Consider the following 19802-nt stretch of genomic DNA (forward strand, 5'->3'; position numbering starts at 1 on the left):
AAGACGGCTTATTTTTACTGAATCACCGGAGGCCTCCAAATGCCTCTGTGGAGAAAAATCCTTGATGGATCCAGATTAGTGTACCTGGGGAAAAGATATTTCGACACTCACCTGGTCACTGGGCTCAAAGCTCATGTCCTCCTTCTCAGTTTTCATAGCTATTAGTTTTGTATTACCAGCAGGGTCTGTCTTACTATCCAGTCGCTCAAGTTTGGGGGTTATTTCTGGTAAACCAATATCTTTAGTATCATCTTTATCTAGCAAATATCGAAGTAGTGCATTCTCTTTCTTCTTGGGGCTCACTGGCTCTTGTTTAACAGTCACTTCTGACCCAGGAGCTGTGCTGCTGGACTCCTGGCTCAGCTCTTTGCCTGTGGCTTCTGCTGTTAACTTGGCCAAGTCCACAGGGGAACTGCTGTCCTGCAAGAGTCTGTGCAAAATTTTATGCTTTTCCTTGAGTGAGGTCCCATGTGTAGACCCAGATCCAGGCAAGCTCCCTGTGGAGTCCTTGTTTGTGTCCGACAACGAGCTGGGTAAGGGTGAGGGCTCCATCTGGTCAGACTTGGTGGTCAGCAGCTGCAGGAGTTTGGTCTGCCCTTTGCTGTCATGCAGCCTATTCTGTCCCTCGGCTCTCTCCCCACTTGTGGTTGGGGGCATGCTGGAATCATTTGTCTCCTTTTGCTCTCCAGGATGGCAGCTGCTCTCTGCTTGTCCAGTTGTACCTTCTGATGGCTCCCCATAAAGTCCAAAACAGTCTTTGGAGTCCAAGCTTCCCATCTTGCTGAGTGGGGGAGGATTCATATTAACTGGGGAGTTTTGCAAATTGCCTATTTTTAGGTCCGGTGAAGCCAACGATGACCCTAATGAGACCCCATGCCCCTCGCTGAGGGCCTGAAGTGCATTGAGGGAACTGTTGGTATAACTATGGCTATTTCCTGTGCTGCTGCAAACTCCCACAGGGGAATGCAAGCTTCCTGCAGGGGAGAACTGACTGGGTGGGATGCGAGGACTGCCAGCCACTCCAGGACTCATGCGATGCCTTGGTGAAAGCATGGAGTTGGGCTGTCCTGGATTCATGCCAGGGCTGCTTTGAGAGGGACTGTTCATTTTGAGTGCATAGTTACTACCCTGAGGAGTGGTTGCTTGCATTCCTGACACATGGTTCATTCCCCCAGAACCACCAAACCTGCCCATGGGCATGCCCATTTGTTCCTTTGGGCCATTCATGGGAAAATTTATATTGCTACTGAGGGTCATGTCCTGACCTGGGTTCCCACTGCACATGGCCTGATGGGCAGGGCTGCTAGAGCTAATTGGATTCAATGGCTTCCCCATCGCTTGTCCAGTCAGATCCGGATTCATTACACATACATTCTGTTCTCTGTAGAATGAAGAAAGAAAGGTAAGATAAAAGGAAAAATACTTAGCAAATTGTTATTAATTTTGATAAATGAGATGGCCTCTTTGGATAGACAATACTTGGATGAAACCATGTGCAATTATGAACAAGACTGAACATGCACAATTTTGGATCAAGAGGGGGTGTTTTTCAGGCAACTCATTAAGATGTCTGTGGTTTTATGGCGGGAGCATGTTTAAATTTGACTATTACCATATTGAAATTGAAGGTACTAGACAGGACATTAGAGGAGTTCCAATTACACAATACATCTTTCTTATGTAACTGAGAGCTCACACTGACTTAAAGAAATGATTCAAGTATAGCTGTCTTTAATTCTTTGCCAGAAATTATACCTCCTAACAACAGGTACATCCATAAGCCTGGAGAGATCTGATATATATTACTTGGCTCAAAATGGACGTCAAACTTAGAGGGAAAAACCTTGCTCCTAACTGTTGGAGAAACTGCCAGTTACAGAGTCAATAGAGTTACTGCAGCTGTTTGGAATTAGGTCACCTTGTCCAATCCCTCTGCGAATCAGAGCAAGGTCTTCAGAAAACACAGGAGGGAATTCTAGAGTGACCACAGTTTGTGACTTTATTCCCCACTTCTGGATAACTCCAAGCTAACCCCTTAACTAATGACTAAAAGCAGGTTTTTTGAGTGTAATGATTTCCCGAGCACCATGAACTTTCATTTTCAGCCTTGGCAGTCACTTATGAGTTACCAAACTTGTTCACAAACCCAAACAAAATAGCTCTCACACAAATCTCAAACATCAGCCTTCAGTTAGGTGGGTAAACTTTGCCACATCTGTAATCACTTTCAAATAGTTTCAGTTTGAGGTCAGATTTATTAACAGTTGGCAAACAGGGCTGCCTGATTTTTTTCATTCCTATATAAGAAAGCAAATAATTGAGAAATGTAATAAAATGGGACTCTTTAGCCCAAGCAACCTTATATATCTTCTGATAGTACTTCATAAAGTTTCACATAACACCCAAATATTTATCTAACTTGAAACTTAATCATTTTCCTAAATGTGTGCTCTTAAACAGTATGGTTTATGACATTTATTTTAAAATCAACATTCAATTTTCTTTATTATAAAAACATTTGTCACTCTCTAATTTAAAGTCTAATGTTAAGAAATTAAGCGTGAGAACAAATCTAAGTATATACATTTGAAAGTTTTAGACTTAAAACACACAACATCAGGAGTTGTCCTACTGGCTCCCATGTGCCTGCCTTGCCTACATCAATACTGAAGTGGACCAATTTCCCTTCTCCAGTGTAAAAAGCTGGTCATGTGAGAGCAAAGCTAGAGCTAGCCTTATGTTCTTCTAGCTAGGTTTTAAAATTCACTAGTGTTAAGGCTAAAATTCAAAGGATAGTACTACTATGCTGGTTTTTAGCCAACTGTTAATAACAATTTTATAGTTTCTATTACTGGGATGGATGAACAGAAATACCAAACAAACCCACAGAACTCTATGACGATTTGTTGCTTTTGTAACATTTCCTTCCAACCTGGGAAGAGAAAATGAGTTCTTAGAATTAGGATTACCTGTGAAGCATATGTAAAGATATTACAAGCTGAGGCTCATTAGTAGTCTGAGAACGGATGAGTTTGCTCTTCGTTTGTGCAGCAACAAGAGTGCCATCAGACAAGGAAAAACGATAGATTTGACTGAATGCCAATCCTTGTCTCAGTACTGTAGGCAAACAGGGAAACAGAATGCATGTTTAGGAAAAGGAAAATGGGTGGGGGTGAACAAGAAATAATAATGGTCATAAATTTCATTAAGTTTCATGGTATTTTCCTACCAGCATGTTAAAAAGTTACAGCACATGACAATAATAAAACATAATTTTAAAAAAATTTGCTTTGCACTCAAAATACCAATAAACTTAATACATTGTAATAGATTGTCCTTCTTATGAAAAAGAATAACAGCTTGTATCCTGAAATTGTATTCTTTCTTAAATCTTCAGCATGACGGGAAAATAGTATAAATGGTCTATCAGGAAAAAAAAAAAGTTTTTCAATGATTTGTTTAAAAATGTTAGAAAACAATACAATGCAAACATGATATCTCTAAACAGCAATTTGCCTTTGATTTTTATAATACAAATATTAAAATGAAATTTAAGATATTAAATGTGCTTTCTGAACATTAATCTAGAAAGGACACACTATTCAATTCATCATCCCATGCTGTTTTCCCTCAGTTTTGTTTCTCACTGTATAAGTAGTATTACTTTAGTGTTTAGGACAACAAGAAGTAAAAGGCAATCAGAAGAATCTTTTCAACTTGGAAAGGATCCACCATTTGATCCAGCTATCCCACTCCTCAGTTTATGCCCAAAGGACTTAAAATCAGCATACTATAGTGATGCAGCCCCATCAGTGTTTATAGCAGCTCAATTCACAATAGCTAAACTATGGAACCAACCTAGATGCCCTTCAGTAGATAAATGGATGAAGAAAATGTGGTACATATACACAATGGAATATTACTCAATCTTAAAGAAGAATGAAATTATGGCATTTGCAGGTAAATGGATGGAATTAGAGAATATTATGCTAAGTGAAATAAGCTAATCCCCCAAAATTAAAAAGCCAAATGTTATCTCTGATAAGTGGATGGTGATCCATAGTGGGGCATGGGGATAGGGAAGAAAAAAGGAACTTTAGTTTGTGTGCAGGGAAGTTAGGGGAGTTAGGGGAGTAGGGGGTTGTGGGGATGGGAAGGACAGTAGAAAGAGACAGACATTATTACTCTATACACATGTATGATTACACAAGTGGAGTGACTCTGAACCATGTACAGCCAGAGGAATGAGAAGCTGTGTTCCATTTGTGTACTATATGTCAAAATGCATTCTACTGTAAAATAAATTAAAAAAAAAAAAAAAAAAATCTTTTCAGAGGAAAAAAAGGCTGAACAAAACTGAAATAATAAAAGTCCAAATACTAGTGATGTGTAATTGGTTTATTTGAACCTTTAGATGGTCAGATGTTCCATTTTCAAGATAATGCACAAATTTAACAAAAATCATTGAAGTTAACGTAATCTGTTTTACAATAATCTTGATATTCATCTGTTATAACTATCTAACACTGAAAAGAATATATCAATTCAGGAAAAAAAAGCCTTATAATTTGGTTACTTCTTAGACCATTTTAAGAAGACGACCACGTTTCTACCACACAATCTTCAGTACAAATTTTGTGGGTTGAATAGCTAGCCCCAAAGCAACCAAGTACACTCACCATGCCACAAAATTGCCACAAGAGAGAGAAAAAGAGAGAGACTGACATACAATGTAAATTTTGATTTTTGGTAAAATTTTACTTTCAGCAATTTGTTAAAAGATTACCCTCCACAGTTTCAATTGGATATAGCACTCAGGTATTGCTTTCTGCCATGAATTATTATGAAGTCACTGTGAAGTGGTAGGATTAGAAATGAATTCTGTACATACATACATCTTGCTTTGCACAACAAGGACATGCCTAACAGTTAAATTAAATACAATTTATATAAATATAACCCAGTGGCTTATATTTTCAGAATTTTCTGATGTTGGCTGTGATCCCTCAAGATTTTCCATTTCCATTTGGTCTACATTCAACGTCTCTGCTAAGTAGGTATGTATAAGCATGCACCTAAGTCATTTAGGAAGCTCCTCCATTTAAACAAAGCTGTCCAGCAGATTCCTACCCAATGCAGAGAGTTATCCCTAATATTACCTATTTCATAATTATGAATGTCTATATTGGGGTTCCTTTTAGTGGGTCTCATTTTACTTAAGTCAAGCAGAAGGCCTACTACATCTGTGTAAATATTCTTGTAAGGAACTGGAACACCAAAGAATTAAATGTAGGGCATTGCTATTCAGGACCCAGGGACACAGGACATGTTTGCTCATGACAGTTTCTTACTCTCTGTTGTGATTCTTTATTTCAAGGCACATCTAGTGAAATGGAAGGTTAAATACTCTGTCAAACACTGCATCCATATTTCCTCTTATTCTTTCCAACTTAAGTATGCTAGAAGGTGTAAATAATTGAGTTTTATATTTAATTTCTAGGAAATAAGTATGAAGAGAATAAAAAGGATGGATACAATTAGAAAAAATAAGGAAATAGTAGAGCTTACTTACTATAATTTGTGTTTTTTGTTTTTTTTCATAAGTGATCTAAAAAGCATAAAGTTTAAACATACAAACCCTACTAGAAAAATGCCAAGGTCACAACTGTATGTTGAATGGCTGACAAACTACAACTTTACAATTGTCCATGCTGAGTTACTAGGTGCACTGCTCTACGGTGAGTCCTGTATGTGCTGACCAACCCCACTCTACCTGGGCACAAACACAGGGACAGTAGCTCCCTTCCTAGCACTTATTAAAGCAAAAAGATTTTCTTTGTTCTACCTCTTTAAAAGGAAACAAAATGCACTTGTGAAAAAATTATTCTGTAGCAAGACCTTTGGGAACAATACTGCAGAGTGACCATCAGAGTGAGCTTAGTTGGATATCCTGGGCTGCTCATGTTTCCTGCCTTGGTCTCCATATCCACTGAGTGTTTAGATGCCTATTGCACAGGCTTGCTGTGAGGGTAATGAGATGATGCAAAGAAGGGACAAGGCCACACAAATACTAGATGCTCAATCAGGGCTGTATTATTACTGAAAGATGACTTTAAGTGGGTTGATTCTGGCTGTTCTATTAAAAAAAGTCTATAACCTGAAAAGTCACTTTACTTCTTTGGGCTTTCTGGAAACATCTCGTGTCCTTTTTGTTAGTCATCACTTTGAAGGAGGGCCTGGGATCCCACTTTTGTCTCTACTAGGAATTCACTCACTCTTATAAATTTCATTTATTTTTATTTTCAGATTTCTCTTATGAATCAGATATTTCTTTAGATTAAACAGTACCTTGCTATCTTGCCAAACATCTAGAAGTCTAAGAGCAAAGAAAATGATATCTTTCCCTCTCCTTTTGTCCACCTTTAGGACATAATCATCTCCTGCTCTATCTCCTTAATTAATCTCTTCTGCCCCACAAGTCTCCTGTAACATTCCTTCAGATAGCAGCACCCTGGGCCAGAGGACATAAGCACAGGCAGGTAAAGAGCCACCAGAGCTAGAGCTGTCTCTGAGGTGAGCTTCAGGGACCAGTGTTTGAGAAGGTCCCATAGGAAGCAAATGCATGAGTAGTTTCAAACTTAAGAAATGTATCACTCAAATGCTTACCTTCGTGATGATGCCTCTTAGCATAGGACACAGATTCCCCTTCGTGCTGTGCATGGAACTTCTGAATGCACCTTCTCACCAGATCTTCCCAGCCTGGTTTCATGGCTGCTCTCATGGTGCTAGTGTCCAGAGAAGTGATCTTGCCTGTGAGTTAATAGTAGGCATTATACTTACATGCTCATCTATTTTTTATGGAAATAATTAAATTTTAAAAACACCCAATTCTCTTATAGTTATCCCTCAATATCTGTTGAGGACTGGTTCTGGGACCTACCCAAGGATACCAAAATCCATGGATGCTGCTCAAGTCCCATATATGAAGTGGCCAAGTATGTTAATATAACCTATACACATCCTCCATATATATATATATTTTTTTCCCCCCCTTTCTTTCCAGTACTAGGAATTAAACCTGGGTTTTACCACTGAGCTACATCCCCAGGCCTTTTACTTTTGAGATAGGGTCTCAACAGGCTGCCCAGGCTGGCCTTGAACTTGTGTTCCTTCTGACTCAGTCTCTCTTGTTGCTGAGATTAGAGGTGAGTGCCACTGCACCCAGTTCCCTATACTTTAAGTCATCTCTAGATTCTTTCCTAACACAATGTAAATGCCAAGTAAATATCTGTTATACTATATTGTTTAAAAGAATAATGATAAGAAAAAAGTCTGCACGTGTTCAGTTTAGACTTTTTCCCCCTGAATATTTCTGATTCATGGTTGGTGGAATCCAGATGCAGAACCCATGGCTAGAGGGTTCCTGGCTGTACTGGGAATTAGATAGCTCAAGTAAAAGGACCAAAAGGGTGTACAGTGAGGCTTTCTCCTCTCTCCGTTCTTCCAGCTTTTATACTTCTACCCCAGCAAGCAATCACCATTATCATCTTCCTGACAGTCTTTTAAATATATTTGTTGCATTTACAAATATCTAAGTATTCTGAAATTATTTCTTAGGTCTTCTTTGTAAGAAAATTTACCTTGAAGATCCTGGCGAGTAGTAAAACTTTCTGATGAGGGAAGAACGGGTCTTTCCTTCATGGGGACTCTTCTTGCCACACAAATCAAGCAAGACTGCAAATCTTAAATCATATATATATTCATGTTTAACATATTAGGCTTTTTTAGTGATTCAAACAAACTTGAATACTTATGACAGTACAAACCTTGTAAATCAGTAAGGGAGAGAATGAGAAAATACTATGTATCTCAGCTTGTCACTATCTTTATTCTCTATTCAACTACAGTGGGAGATGGCTGCAGGAGTGGGGGTGTGCTATGTAGGATGAGGTGGGAGCAGAGGATGAACTAAGCAATATATCATAGAAGTATATTTACTACAAAGAGTTAACAATCAGAAACCAACTCCCCAGTGAGAAAATGAATATTTCTGAAGTGAATAGAATCCTTTCTTATTAAATAGCTGAAAGTAACAACCAGCTCAATTCATAATAAAATATAAAATGATGAAAACTAAAATCTGATACTCTGCTTTGTCATGGGTTGATTCTTGAGTTTTAGGTTTATCATGATATGAGAAAACTAGACATACTTTCTACCAAACTATGTAGGTGACCCTACAATGGCAATGAAAATTTAAAACTAAGACTATAAATTGAGTTAGGATGCAGATTCAGAGACAAATCTCAGGGTATCTAGAACATTTAGTGTCCAACAGAATAGCTGCATTACAGTTCAGATTTTTGGCCCTGACTAGTTTCTCACACCATCAGAGCTAAGCATGTATTCTTTATCCCACTTTTCCCCACTTCAATTGTTTTGAGCATCAGGATTCTCTTCTGGAGAATGGAGAAATGTTTTAATTATTTTTGTAGCACACATGACATACTGCATAGCCCTTTCAATTTAAAAAGGGTTGGACGAGAGGCTGTTAAAAAGAACAAAGTAGTGTTTTTCATATCTTTTTAAAAATATATATATATTTTTAGTTGTAGTTGGACACAATACCTTTATTTTATTTATTTATTTTTATGTGGTGCTGAGAATCAAACTCAGTGCTTCGCATGTGCTAGATGAGTGCTCTACTGCTGAGCCACAACCTTAGCCCCTCATATCTTTTTTTTAATGTGTCTTTTTCTTTCTTTCTTTCTTTCTTTTTTTTTTTTTTTGTGGTACTGGGGATTGAATTCAGAGGTACTTTACCACTGAGATATGTTTCAAGCCCTTTTTATTTTGAGACAGGGTCGCACTGTGTTGCCCAGGCAGGCTTGGAACTTGCAATTCTCCAGCCTCAGCCTCCTGAGTAGCTGAGATTACAGGCCTGGTGTCTTCTGATCACCTTATACCATTGATTTAAGATTGCTGGGAAAGAGTTTCTAGAAATATATCAGGAAACAGCTGGTATCTCAAAATATAATTATCATCTGGGCTGATGGTTCAACAGGTTTGATTCCCAACACCAGAATTTGTTTTTTTTTAAAATAAGAATTAAAAACCTATCATCTTTACCAAAATAAAAGCTAAAGTTCTGGGCACTTAATATGAGATAAACATCTTTCTAACCATTTTATAGGTTATTAACTCATCTGATCCTCTAATAACTCTGAGGCAAGTAGTTGCAGTATTTCCATTTAACAGAGAAAGCCAAAGAGCCAAGTTTTAAGAAACTTGCCCAACATCACACAAAACTTTGGAGAAGCCAGGATTCAGACCTAAGGATACCCTGGCTCAGAAACACTGCTCTTATGCTCACTTGTTAACATACAGCATATGATTTTAGACATACTAAAAAAGTTTAGATATAAAACTGAGTTAATTTATTTTATTTCTTTTTTGGTACTGGGAATTAAACCCAGGAGCATTCTGCTTCTAAACTATATCCCAGTCCTTTGTTCAAATTTTATTTTGAGACAGAGTCTTACTAAGTTGCCCAAGTTGGCCTAAAACTTGTGAATCTCTTGCCTCAGCCTCCCAAGTAGCTGGGATTACAGGTGTATGCCACCACACCCAGATGTATCTTTTTTTTTTTTTAAACTACTGAAACACACCCCAGTCCTTTTCTTTCTTTCTTTCTTTCTTTTTGAAAAAGGTTCTTGCTAAGTTGCTTAGGCTAGTCTCAAACTTGTGACCCTCCTATCTCAGCCTTCCAAGTTGGTGGCATTACAGGTGTGTTACCATGCCCAGCAGCAGAACCTTTTTAATGGTGCTTTAGAATATTATTATGGAAAAATTAGCAGCCTTTACTTTTGTTGTATAAAATAGAATAAAATAATTTGATGTTCCATACTTAAGCAAAAGCTTAATTTTGAAGTACTATGTATCATCTACAATGGCTCTAATAATTCCTTTCCAATAACAATTAAATTTAAAAATATTCACAGACTTTAAATTATAAGTATTAAATAACTAGTATTCAATGGCAATTACAGTTTGGGCACATTCACTTGAACCTTATATTCTGATGCTGATACTGGTGACTTCACTTGATAATAAACTGATACTAGAGAGATTCAGGTCCAGAGGTCACAGCCACAGAGTTGGAAAGTGGCTGACTTAGGAGTTGGTCTATCTGATTATATAGCCCTCCACTAGTGGTCAGAAACATCCCTCCAGTAACTTTTCCCCTTCTGCTACACACACAGAATGCATTGTTTAACACTGTCTTGTACTACAGAGAGCGTCATTTTGCTATGTGGAATGGCTTGCTTAGAGGGTGAGATCACAGGGGATACTACATCAACAGTTCTTTGTGGGGAACAGCCTAGTGAGCTGAAACCTCTCTATCCTTTCTTAAGCACCATTCTATTACTGCCCATTGTGAACCTGGTGTCCATGGGTGAGCTATACAGATTCTAGTAGTCCCTTTAAAGTAATATGAAGAAAATATTTTTTGTACTTGGGTGCATCTTTCTAGGGCAGTGGTACCCAGTTTACACTAATGCCCAAAGAAAACTCCAGATGTCTAAATGTTAACCACGGTCAGAGGTACACTAATACAGTAGTCACTAGTCACATGTGGCTATTTAAATTTAGTAGAAAACTTAGGCTTCTACTTGCACTATTGACATTTCAAATGTTCGATAGCTACATGTAGATAGTGGTTGCCATGCTGGACACTGAAGATATGTCACCTCATCACTGCAGAAAATTTTACTGGCCAGCACTTTGTAGAGACTTAAAAATTCTTATTTATCTCCCAAAATAAGAAAGACCAAAAAAAAAAAAAAAAACAAACAAACAAACAAACAAAGATCCTGCTTCTAAATTTTTCTTTGTGTGACTACTAGTTTTAGATTATTAAATGTGAAAGAAGTAGCACAGGAGTAAATACATAAACATATAACATGTCCTGAACGTTTTGTCTGACCTTCTCCTTCTTCTTTGATGGACTTTGGTTGAGAGACAGCAAAGCACTGCATAGTTTCATACTTCTGGTGTGCTTCCTGGTTATCATGACCTTCTTCTTCTGAATCAGGTAAAGGTTTTACCAGCATCCGGCAGTTGAAGGTATGGCTGTTCCGCCTAGGAGGTTCGCCAGACCAAGATCCCCCATTCACTGACAAGGCAAAAGCAACCCAATATTATAAAGAACTAACATCAGATTCACAGCTGCTGAATTATCAAAACGGTGTAGGAAAAAAATAGTTATTTTACTTGAACATAGTGCTTTATGCATTTATAAGTACTTTCAATAAGCTGATGTGGGGGGGGGATTCTTGAGTTAGCAGTTTAATAATTAGGAAATATTTAGGGATTTTCAAAATGTCTTCTACAGTCCTTGCTCTTCACTCTGACTACTTTCCTTCAAGTTAATGCCTCGATTATTTACTACTAGAATACCATGGTTCTTATTTTTGGGGTTTCCCATTTTGATTTCTTGGAAATTTACTTCAATCTACTTGCATTCCGGTTTTAGAAGCATTACCCATCTCCCACCACACACACTCAGAACTATATAAATGGCGTCAACTATTGCATGCATATTTTTTTTTTCAAAGAATTTGGACTTGCAGTCAGGAATATGAAGGCCATTTCACATAAGTCAAGACCTCACGGATTAGTCCCATCTCATCCATCTAAGCAGATCTTGCACATTCCCCAGCTCCTCCCGATATCCCACCACTCAGTCCCATGTGGATACATGCTCCTGCTGCTACCCTACCTAAAATCTCAGGCTGTCTCCATCTGTCCCTCCAAAGGTACTCATGTACTATGGCTAGGATCCTCTGTAATAAATACTTCACCAATTACAGACACCCCACAATACCTCCTCTTACAGATATTTCTTTACTAACATTTTACAGAATTTTAGTGTATACTTTGTAACTTGATGTTTCTGAATTAGTCTTGTAGTCTTTCTTCTTTTGTGTAAACTTCTTCAAGAGACTGAAAAATCCTTGAAGACACAGTGTTAATGTATTTCTTTCAAGTGAAAAACTACTTTACAATCTTCTATTTTAATATCAAAACTAAAAAATGTATATATTAATCAAGAAAGAGATATTGAACTAAAGGAAAGACATCATTTTTCAAAAATACATTAGAGAAAACAATAAAAGATATAAAAGAATGACTGATTTAGGGTATTAAAGGATATTAATGAACTAGATGAAAAAAAAGGATTCCCGTACAAGTGTTCAAACTATTAGAAAAGCCAAAATCAGAATCAATACTAACTCATTTTAGTGCTCTCTTCACCATTCCCCATATTTTATCTAAAACTTTTAGGACTAGCAGGACAGTGAAATAGGGGATAAAACTAAGGTGAGCCATATGAAAAGCAAATATGCCCTCCAAAGTCACTAGATAGAGAGCACCTTGGACTATAGTTGTTACAGTAAACCCAGTGCCAAATCCATGAACACTAGTTATAGAGGAATGAAAAAGAAAGAAACCCTATAAAGAACATTTTTTAAAAAATCAGTTAATTGTAAGAAATTATTTTAAACTTACAAAGGGAACCACATATAGCTTTATGTCTCTGCAGACATTTGTTAAGTTTATTTCAGTAAGAGCATTTGTAAAGCTTATTTACATAATGGAGACTACGTAGAGCAATCTAAAATGACAGGGAAAGCTGGGTGGTGGTGTATGCCTGTAATCCCAGGGACTTGGGAGGCTGAGGCGGGAGGATTGCAAGATGAATAAAATAAAACAAAATAAATAAAATAAAATGATAGGGAAAAGAGAATTCTTAACTAATTCTGGTTAATAAGTACGTTGAAAAATTTTTTAAAAAGGTACACTATAAAGTAAGGCAAACAGCTCTTTCAATAAGTGAATTAGTAAGTACAGGTCCTTTGAGGAAGTCATGAAATTACTGAAGAGATCTAAAAAAAACCATTAGTTATGTGAAATAACAAATCCATTTTCTTGCTCGTTTACTAGTAGATATAATAAAGGGATCCCACACAAATATTCATATCCTTTGTATTACTGTTGCAGTCACTTTGAACAAAAGGTTATCCTCAGGCAAAAGCTAGCCAGAGTGGAATTTGAAAATGATCTTTTCCTATTTACCGTGCTAACAATAAGACCAGCTAATATAAATAGTCTAAGAAAAAGAACAGAAATACTTGCCAACTCAGGACCTGACCTTATTCTGTATTAAAATATGCACATCTTTTTATCCGTGAAGATGTTCTTAGCATCATCAGTTTAAGTGAGAATATTTAAAAAAGAACCACTGAGTAAGTGGGAACAGCATACTCTTAAGGCGGCAACTAAGGTGGGTCCATGCTGTGAATCATCCACTTTAAAATGTGGCCCTTAATCATCACACACACTTTTGGGTAGCATCTCTAAAATAAGACGAAGAAGTTAGGAAATTTGAGACAGAGTGAATGGCTAAGGAGGCAGTGCCTGGAAGTGACACATGCTGAGCCACTAGTGAGTCTCAAAGAGCCGATCTGGGGCTATTAGGCTGATACCCTGGAACATCCATGCCACTTGTTTCTTAGGGTTGTGATTTTTAGAACATCATACCTACATACATCATAACCTTTTCATATACAGGACTCAAAATGAGCTGAATTTCAAACTTCTCATGACCTTTTACTTCTCTGTAAAAATGGACAAATTTGAGCTGGCATTGGCCAGGATGTGGCAATTTGTCAACTTCTTAAAAAAAGACTAAAAACAAACTCCATGCAAATAGTTGCCATGAACACTTCCCATCTGAATCATTTTTATGTACTTAAATACAGGGTCAAATGATCATTCATTCAAGATGAGCATCTGAAGATGTGCTTTTTCCCAAGACTTCTAAAGCTTAAATATTTAACACAAGTGCCTCTTAAACAAATGAACAAACAAACAACAACAACAACAAACCCTATCGGGTCACTCTTATTCCCAACTGATGACTGCAGTTCTATTCTACCCATTCCAATCAAGACAACGTGAGTAAGAGGGGTGCGAGAGGAAGGAGAGGGAGGCCCAGCAGACAATCATTTACCTATAGACTTTGGCAGCAGGTTTTTGACAAATTCAGTGTGGTCCCCAACATGCAGGATGCTATATACACTTTTGTTCATCAGCTCTTCTTGGTTATACCTTAGATACTGTGTCACATTCTCTGAAACAAACACCACGTTGCCTTCCAGGTTCACTACAAAGAAGAACCCATCCAGGGCCTAAGGGAAAATTTTGACACAAATTATGTTAGAAAGGATGCAACAAAAAATTATATGCAATTGCTAAGAAGGGAGTGATCTCTTTAAGGTAAATGCTTAATTCACCAGTAGAGAGAAAAGATATCTCCCTTGCCCCTTTCCTAGTTTTCAGAAACAATTAACACATTTTCTCTTGTGAAATAGAAATTATTCCATCTTAGTCAGTGGGAGACAGCCCACTACATCACGGTTTCTTGTCACAAACTAACACTAATTCTGTTAATTTATCAGGAGATAATTATTGCCAAATAAGTGTACAGGTGTTTACCTACATTTTCAAAATGAGATTAACGTATATAGGGCCAAGAACAGCTTTCATGTTACCATACAATACACAGTCATTTTACTCTATAGTTTTTCATCTTATAAGAGGAGGTGGTCAGTGATAATTTTTTCTCAGTTTAAAAATAAATATTAAGGGAAAAAAATACCCAAATTTTATTACTTTTAAAGCTACCAGAGTTTAAGCAAAAAGAATTGCAGGTAAACTCAGGTCCTCAAAGAAATATTAGTCCTTTATTGTTTGGTGTGTGTGTGGGGGGAGGGGGGAGAGTAGGAAAGGGTCCCTGATTTGGCCATGGGACTTTGGCACACAGTCTGTGCTTATACGCTAGATTATCAGGTGGATTCCTAAATTACCTAGAGAGCAGTAGCATGCTTCTTGCAATGGTTCATAGTCTCACTCTTTATTTCATTTCAATTTAGATTAGGGAAAGGGATGAGGAACTTAATATCATTTCAGAAAATAAAGATAATATTACTAGCTATTGTGAATGTTTACTGTGCCTTATACACATTGTGCCTCATTAATGTTTTCAACTGTGGGAGGAATGTTTATCTTTACCAATTTACAGTAGAGAACACTGGGGCTGGAAGAGGTTAAGTGAATGTCCAAGTTAGTGGCAGGGATATGAAACCAGGCAGAACTTATTTGAAAGTTCATCCCTCAGGGACTAGGCAGCAGGGTGCTCTCTTCCACTGTTAACTGCTATTTTTCCTCACGTCTGCATTGGCAGCAAAAAGGCTGGTGGGTTCAGTGAGTTTCTCCTGGTTACATTATCCTTCTTTTTCCTTTTAGAGTCTTGCTGATCAGAGTCCTGTTGTAATGGGTCAGATGAATGATCAGGATAAGGAAAAGCTTGATGTTCATCAGGGCCACCTGGTATAGTCAGTTTATACCATTTAGTTTCCTCAGGATATAAGTTTGTTATTATTTCTAACATGAATGTACATGGGTATGTACATGTAGGATGGGGCCTGAAGTGTTTACTTTCTCCCTAATTTGTTTTTTCTTTATTATTTAACAGGTTCCTAACTTTGTGAGCTTAGAATACATGCCATCTTTGTTGTTGTCATTCTTTTTAGTTATACATGACAGTAGGACGTATTTTTACATGCCATTAAATTCTGTTTAACACAAAACTAAGTACTTTCTCAAACTAAAACCGATTATAGAGACCAGTGAGAGGTTCCCCTTCAAGAAAGATGTAACACTACTCGGTTTTAGGTTTTTCTTAAATATTCTGTCAGTTTTTCTCACTGTAGGCTAGTGCTAGCCCATGAGAACTATGTACCAAATGTGTGCACCAGCATGAGGGACAGGAAAGTAGCCAGTTGATTAGCTATGTACCAGTGTCCCCTTTAAATTCACTACTTTAAATACACATTCAACAGGGATTTTCATAATCAGATTACCTATAGTTTACTTCTGAAAGTGTTATGTTGTTTTCTACTGCTTTCTATTATGGTGAAAAGACTGATCTGTTGCCTAATAAAACTGAAAGATGTAATTATTTCATCTCATAACACTGTTTGTGTTTTTATAAAGCTCACCATGATATGCTCTGATGAAAAAAGCTGACATTTGGTTTTGTTGCCCAGCAACCACTATGCTATGATGCAAGCATGAGTGTGCATCTATGCCTAGAAACAGCTCCAAGAGAACGTTTTCTCTGTTTAAATGATTACCCGTCAACAGGGATAGATTTAAATTTAAACCATAAGTCACTAGATTCAAGCACTAGCTGCCTAATATATTCAGCACGAAAATCCTGCTACATAGGTACAGGTACTTGCTTAATACACTGCATTCTGAGATTATTTTGAAACAAACAAACAAAAATGTTGGTTTAATTTTATGAGATCAGGCCCACTAACACCCAGCAATCTGATTTCTTCAATTAATGAACTCACTTTCAAAAGGCTTGAGTCACACAGTCTAGTAGCTACTCCCAAGTATTTCTTTTTAGAAGCCTCAAAAGTCTTCCCAGGAGTTTCCACTCTAAATTTCTCCCTCCAGACATAATAAATACACAGGTATATGGAAATTTCCCAATTGTAATAATTTAGATTATCATAATTTTCATATCAATTTTATTTGTAATTCAAAAGTTTTTCCAATGGAAATTATCTACTTGCTTTCATGTAATTCTAAACAGTCCACTTAGTTAGTTTTTGTTATTTGCTGCTAAGATCCAAGTGGGAAACAGCACTCTGGGCCCCTCCACTGCCTCCATGAGTATGGAAAATCAGGTTAAGTGTGTTTTTGTCTTTTCCTTGGAAATTGTGGTTGAATGTTTTCAAGCTAGTGATTCAAGAGAAGATAAACAAGAGCCAACACAGGGTCATTTAAAGCCTTTTTGCCAGCAGGTCCAGCCCCAGGGGATGAATTTTGTCATTTCTAAATACAAAGACCTGGTCAGATCTTTAATCTTCTCTGTCTCTACCTCACCTCCCACTCCCAATTATATGGCAGATTTTCACAGAATCAGATTTTCTAAAAATAAAAATCATCTTATGCACCAACTAAAAAAAAGGGGTGGGGTGATAAGGTTGAGAGAGCATTAGTTATCTTTGTCTTAAAAACACTAATTTCTTATATATGGGAGGCTGCTGCAGCCAGCAGATCTAGAATGATGCTGCTGCAAAGCTTCTGGCCTCGAAGTGCTTTTCAGCCTCACCATATTACCAGATGAGCAAATTATCCTAAGAAACAACATAATTTATGTTTCCAGGTTCCTGTTTCTTGTTATATATTCACTGGCATTCTTCCTCTCATCTTACCATAGCCCACATCTTGAACTTTAATTTTGGAACAGGTAGAGCAAAACATTTGATGTTTAGTACTAGTTAATAAAATAGGAAAACTGGATGCTACAAATTCTGAACAGTAGCTGGTCACAAAGCTTTCCAAAGTTAACAAAGAATAGGTTCACACTTTTATTTATCCTAGAAGTTCCTTCAGCTTAGTATTTCAATTTTCATGTTTATGAGATAAATGAGCTAGTTTGAAGTAGCATACATAAAAACATAAACTCTTTGATTCTATATTAAAAAAATGAATTATAAGAGAATCATTTAACATGCAATTTTGTTCTAACTACTTTAAGTGCATTATACCTATTGGTTCTAAAATTTTTACTTGTACATATAGACCTAGGACCACGGCTTATATAAAATGTAATAGGAGTTTGGGAAATATTTCACACTAAAATATAATAGGACCTGTGAATATAGTTTTCTAAAACCTGTCAATTTATATTATAATCTAGTTAATTTAATTCTATATTGTTTATTTCAAAAATATATATGCTCACACAAAGAGCCAGAACACAGGTACATACACATATACTACTAAGGACATGATGTTGTAGTATTAGTGCAGATTTTTCTTAAGTGATATTCACCTGTAATCAAAAAAAAAAAAAAAAAAATCACATGAAGGTCAACATTTTAAAATAAAGAAACAAAATGAGGGTAAGCTACCTCCAGCATCATAGGCCCCAATGCATCCTTGTCGATGACGCCTTGCCCGGTAGATGACACATCTGACTTCTGCACTTCATCTATGTTGGCAGCTGCTGCTTTCTCTGCAACAAACATAAGTATGAATTAAATGGTGGTGCTATTTCAAGGGCAGAGTGACACAGAAATATTTTTATTATAGTGATTTTAAAAAATCTTAAGTGGGATCAGATATACCTATAAAAGAGAGCACATCCACACTGCCCCTGGACAAGAGAAGCATCTTGAAGTAGAAACTAGACGTTAACTTTTCACCTCCAGAACCTGTGGCTCTTTCAGACTGCTAAGAAAATGAGTTTAGAGATTTCGTGCCAGTCCCTGACAGACATTTTTTCTAGATTATGAAACTGCTATATACTATGGCACATCTGGTTTCTACTCAAGAGATTCCCCAAACTAGGATAAAGGAGGGTCTGTTATTCAAAATTCAATGGCATAATCTGAGATATAGCTGCACACATTTGAAGAAGAAATTTTAACAAAGAGTTCTGACCTGCTATGGCTGCCCCCACTTGACTCCACAAGGCCTTCCTTGAGTCTTACTGTTCTACTTTTGCCACATTCACCTTTAAAGTGACTGGGAAGATCTAGTCCCTACCTTATCCAAGGGATTTCATGATTTAAAGCAGAGGGAAGAGGAACCCTGTCCAGCTTCCAGGGAATGTCAATAGCTGTCCTTTGATCTAACAGAGGTGCCTGGCCCATATTCCTGGACTGAAACTCTAAGGAAGCTTTCAGACCTATATGGCCAGGAGCCATTCTACTATGGATAACACTATTTTATAAAAAAGCTCACAGGAGAGAGATGCATGTTTATCGAGATATGTGTAAACTAGTTATTTCTAGAGCACCAAAAGAGTTTAAAGTGTAATAGATATATATCAACAACCTGCTAGAAAAACAATGCACCAATTATTTGTACCTGAATAAATTATATCCTTATTTACACTGCATGTTATCATTGTAATGAAAATGCAAAAAAAAAAAAAAAAAATCCACAAAAAAAACTTGTAACTCAATTTAACACTCATAATCAATCTGCTTTCCTGAGCTTGGTAATGGGCGATGGGGGATTTTATACAATATTTTTAAAATCTGTAAAGTCTAGTTTGTAAAACCTAGAAATAATTAGGAATTATTCAGATTCTCCAAATCTTGTTGCTCCCAAGCTTCCACGATGTATATTTATGAGTGAAAAGAGAAGATGACTTGTGTAATTCAAGTGCAAACTCAGCCACTTGGTAGAAGTACAACTCACAGCAAAACACTTTTAAGGCTTTGGTTTCCTTGTCTCCTTTTGGATGTCAAATTGGATCAAGAACAAAGGGAATGATAGATAAAATACACTTTAACAACTACAAAAACTTCATACATTTGGTCACAGAACTGTTTTGTATTGTGAGAGCTTAGTAGGAGAAACTGAGCTGTTTGCCTCTGTATATCCTCAGAATTGTCTTTCCTGAAAAACTAAGAAAATTTAAAACAAAAAACTACAAAGCTGTTTATAAATCTATTAGGCTACAGTATTTATATTTACTGCTTCTTTACTGAACTCCACGTGTAATTTCTTTGTAGAACTATCATAAGCAGATTGTACCTAATTTTTGAACTACTCTGCTACCTTCCATATTTACTTCCTTAGATCTAAAAAATTGTGACTGTCTATAAATAGATATGACTTGTCCAGTAGCATTCATAGCTCAA

At 36.9% G+C, this 19802-nt stretch overlaps 1 protein-coding gene across 12 annotated transcripts in view; it reads right to left on the reverse strand.

Annotated features, from left to right (window-relative positions):
- Ncoa2 (nuclear receptor coactivator 2) overlaps window positions 1–19802 on the reverse strand; it is a 176052-nt gene that overhangs the window by 42757 nt on the left and 113493 nt on the right. For all 12 annotated transcript variants that reach the window (XM_048783036.1, XM_048783035.1, XM_048783031.1 and 9 more), the window contains 7 exons: window positions 18060–18163; window positions 14078–14255; window positions 10988–11176; window positions 7641–7742; window positions 6667–6810; window positions 2970–3117; window positions 112–1381 (listed from right to left, as the gene is read on the reverse strand). In XM_048783036.1, coding sequence (XP_048638993.1) covers window positions 112–1381; window positions 2970–3117; window positions 6667–6810; window positions 7641–7742; window positions 10988–11176; window positions 14078–14255; window positions 18060–18071 — 2043 coding nt within the window. In that variant the 5' untranslated portion in view covers window positions 18072–18163. The remainder of the gene's footprint in view (window positions 1–111; window positions 1382–2969; window positions 3118–6666; window positions 6811–7640; window positions 7743–10987; window positions 11177–14077; window positions 14256–18059; window positions 18164–19802) is intronic.

The sequence above is a fragment of the Marmota marmota genome, unplaced genomic scaffold (genome assembly GCF_001458135.2).
Source record: "Marmota marmota marmota unplaced genomic scaffold, marMar, whole genome shotgun sequence".
In the NCBI taxonomy this organism is placed as follows: Eukaryota; Metazoa; Chordata; class Mammalia; order Rodentia; family Sciuridae; genus Marmota; species Marmota marmota.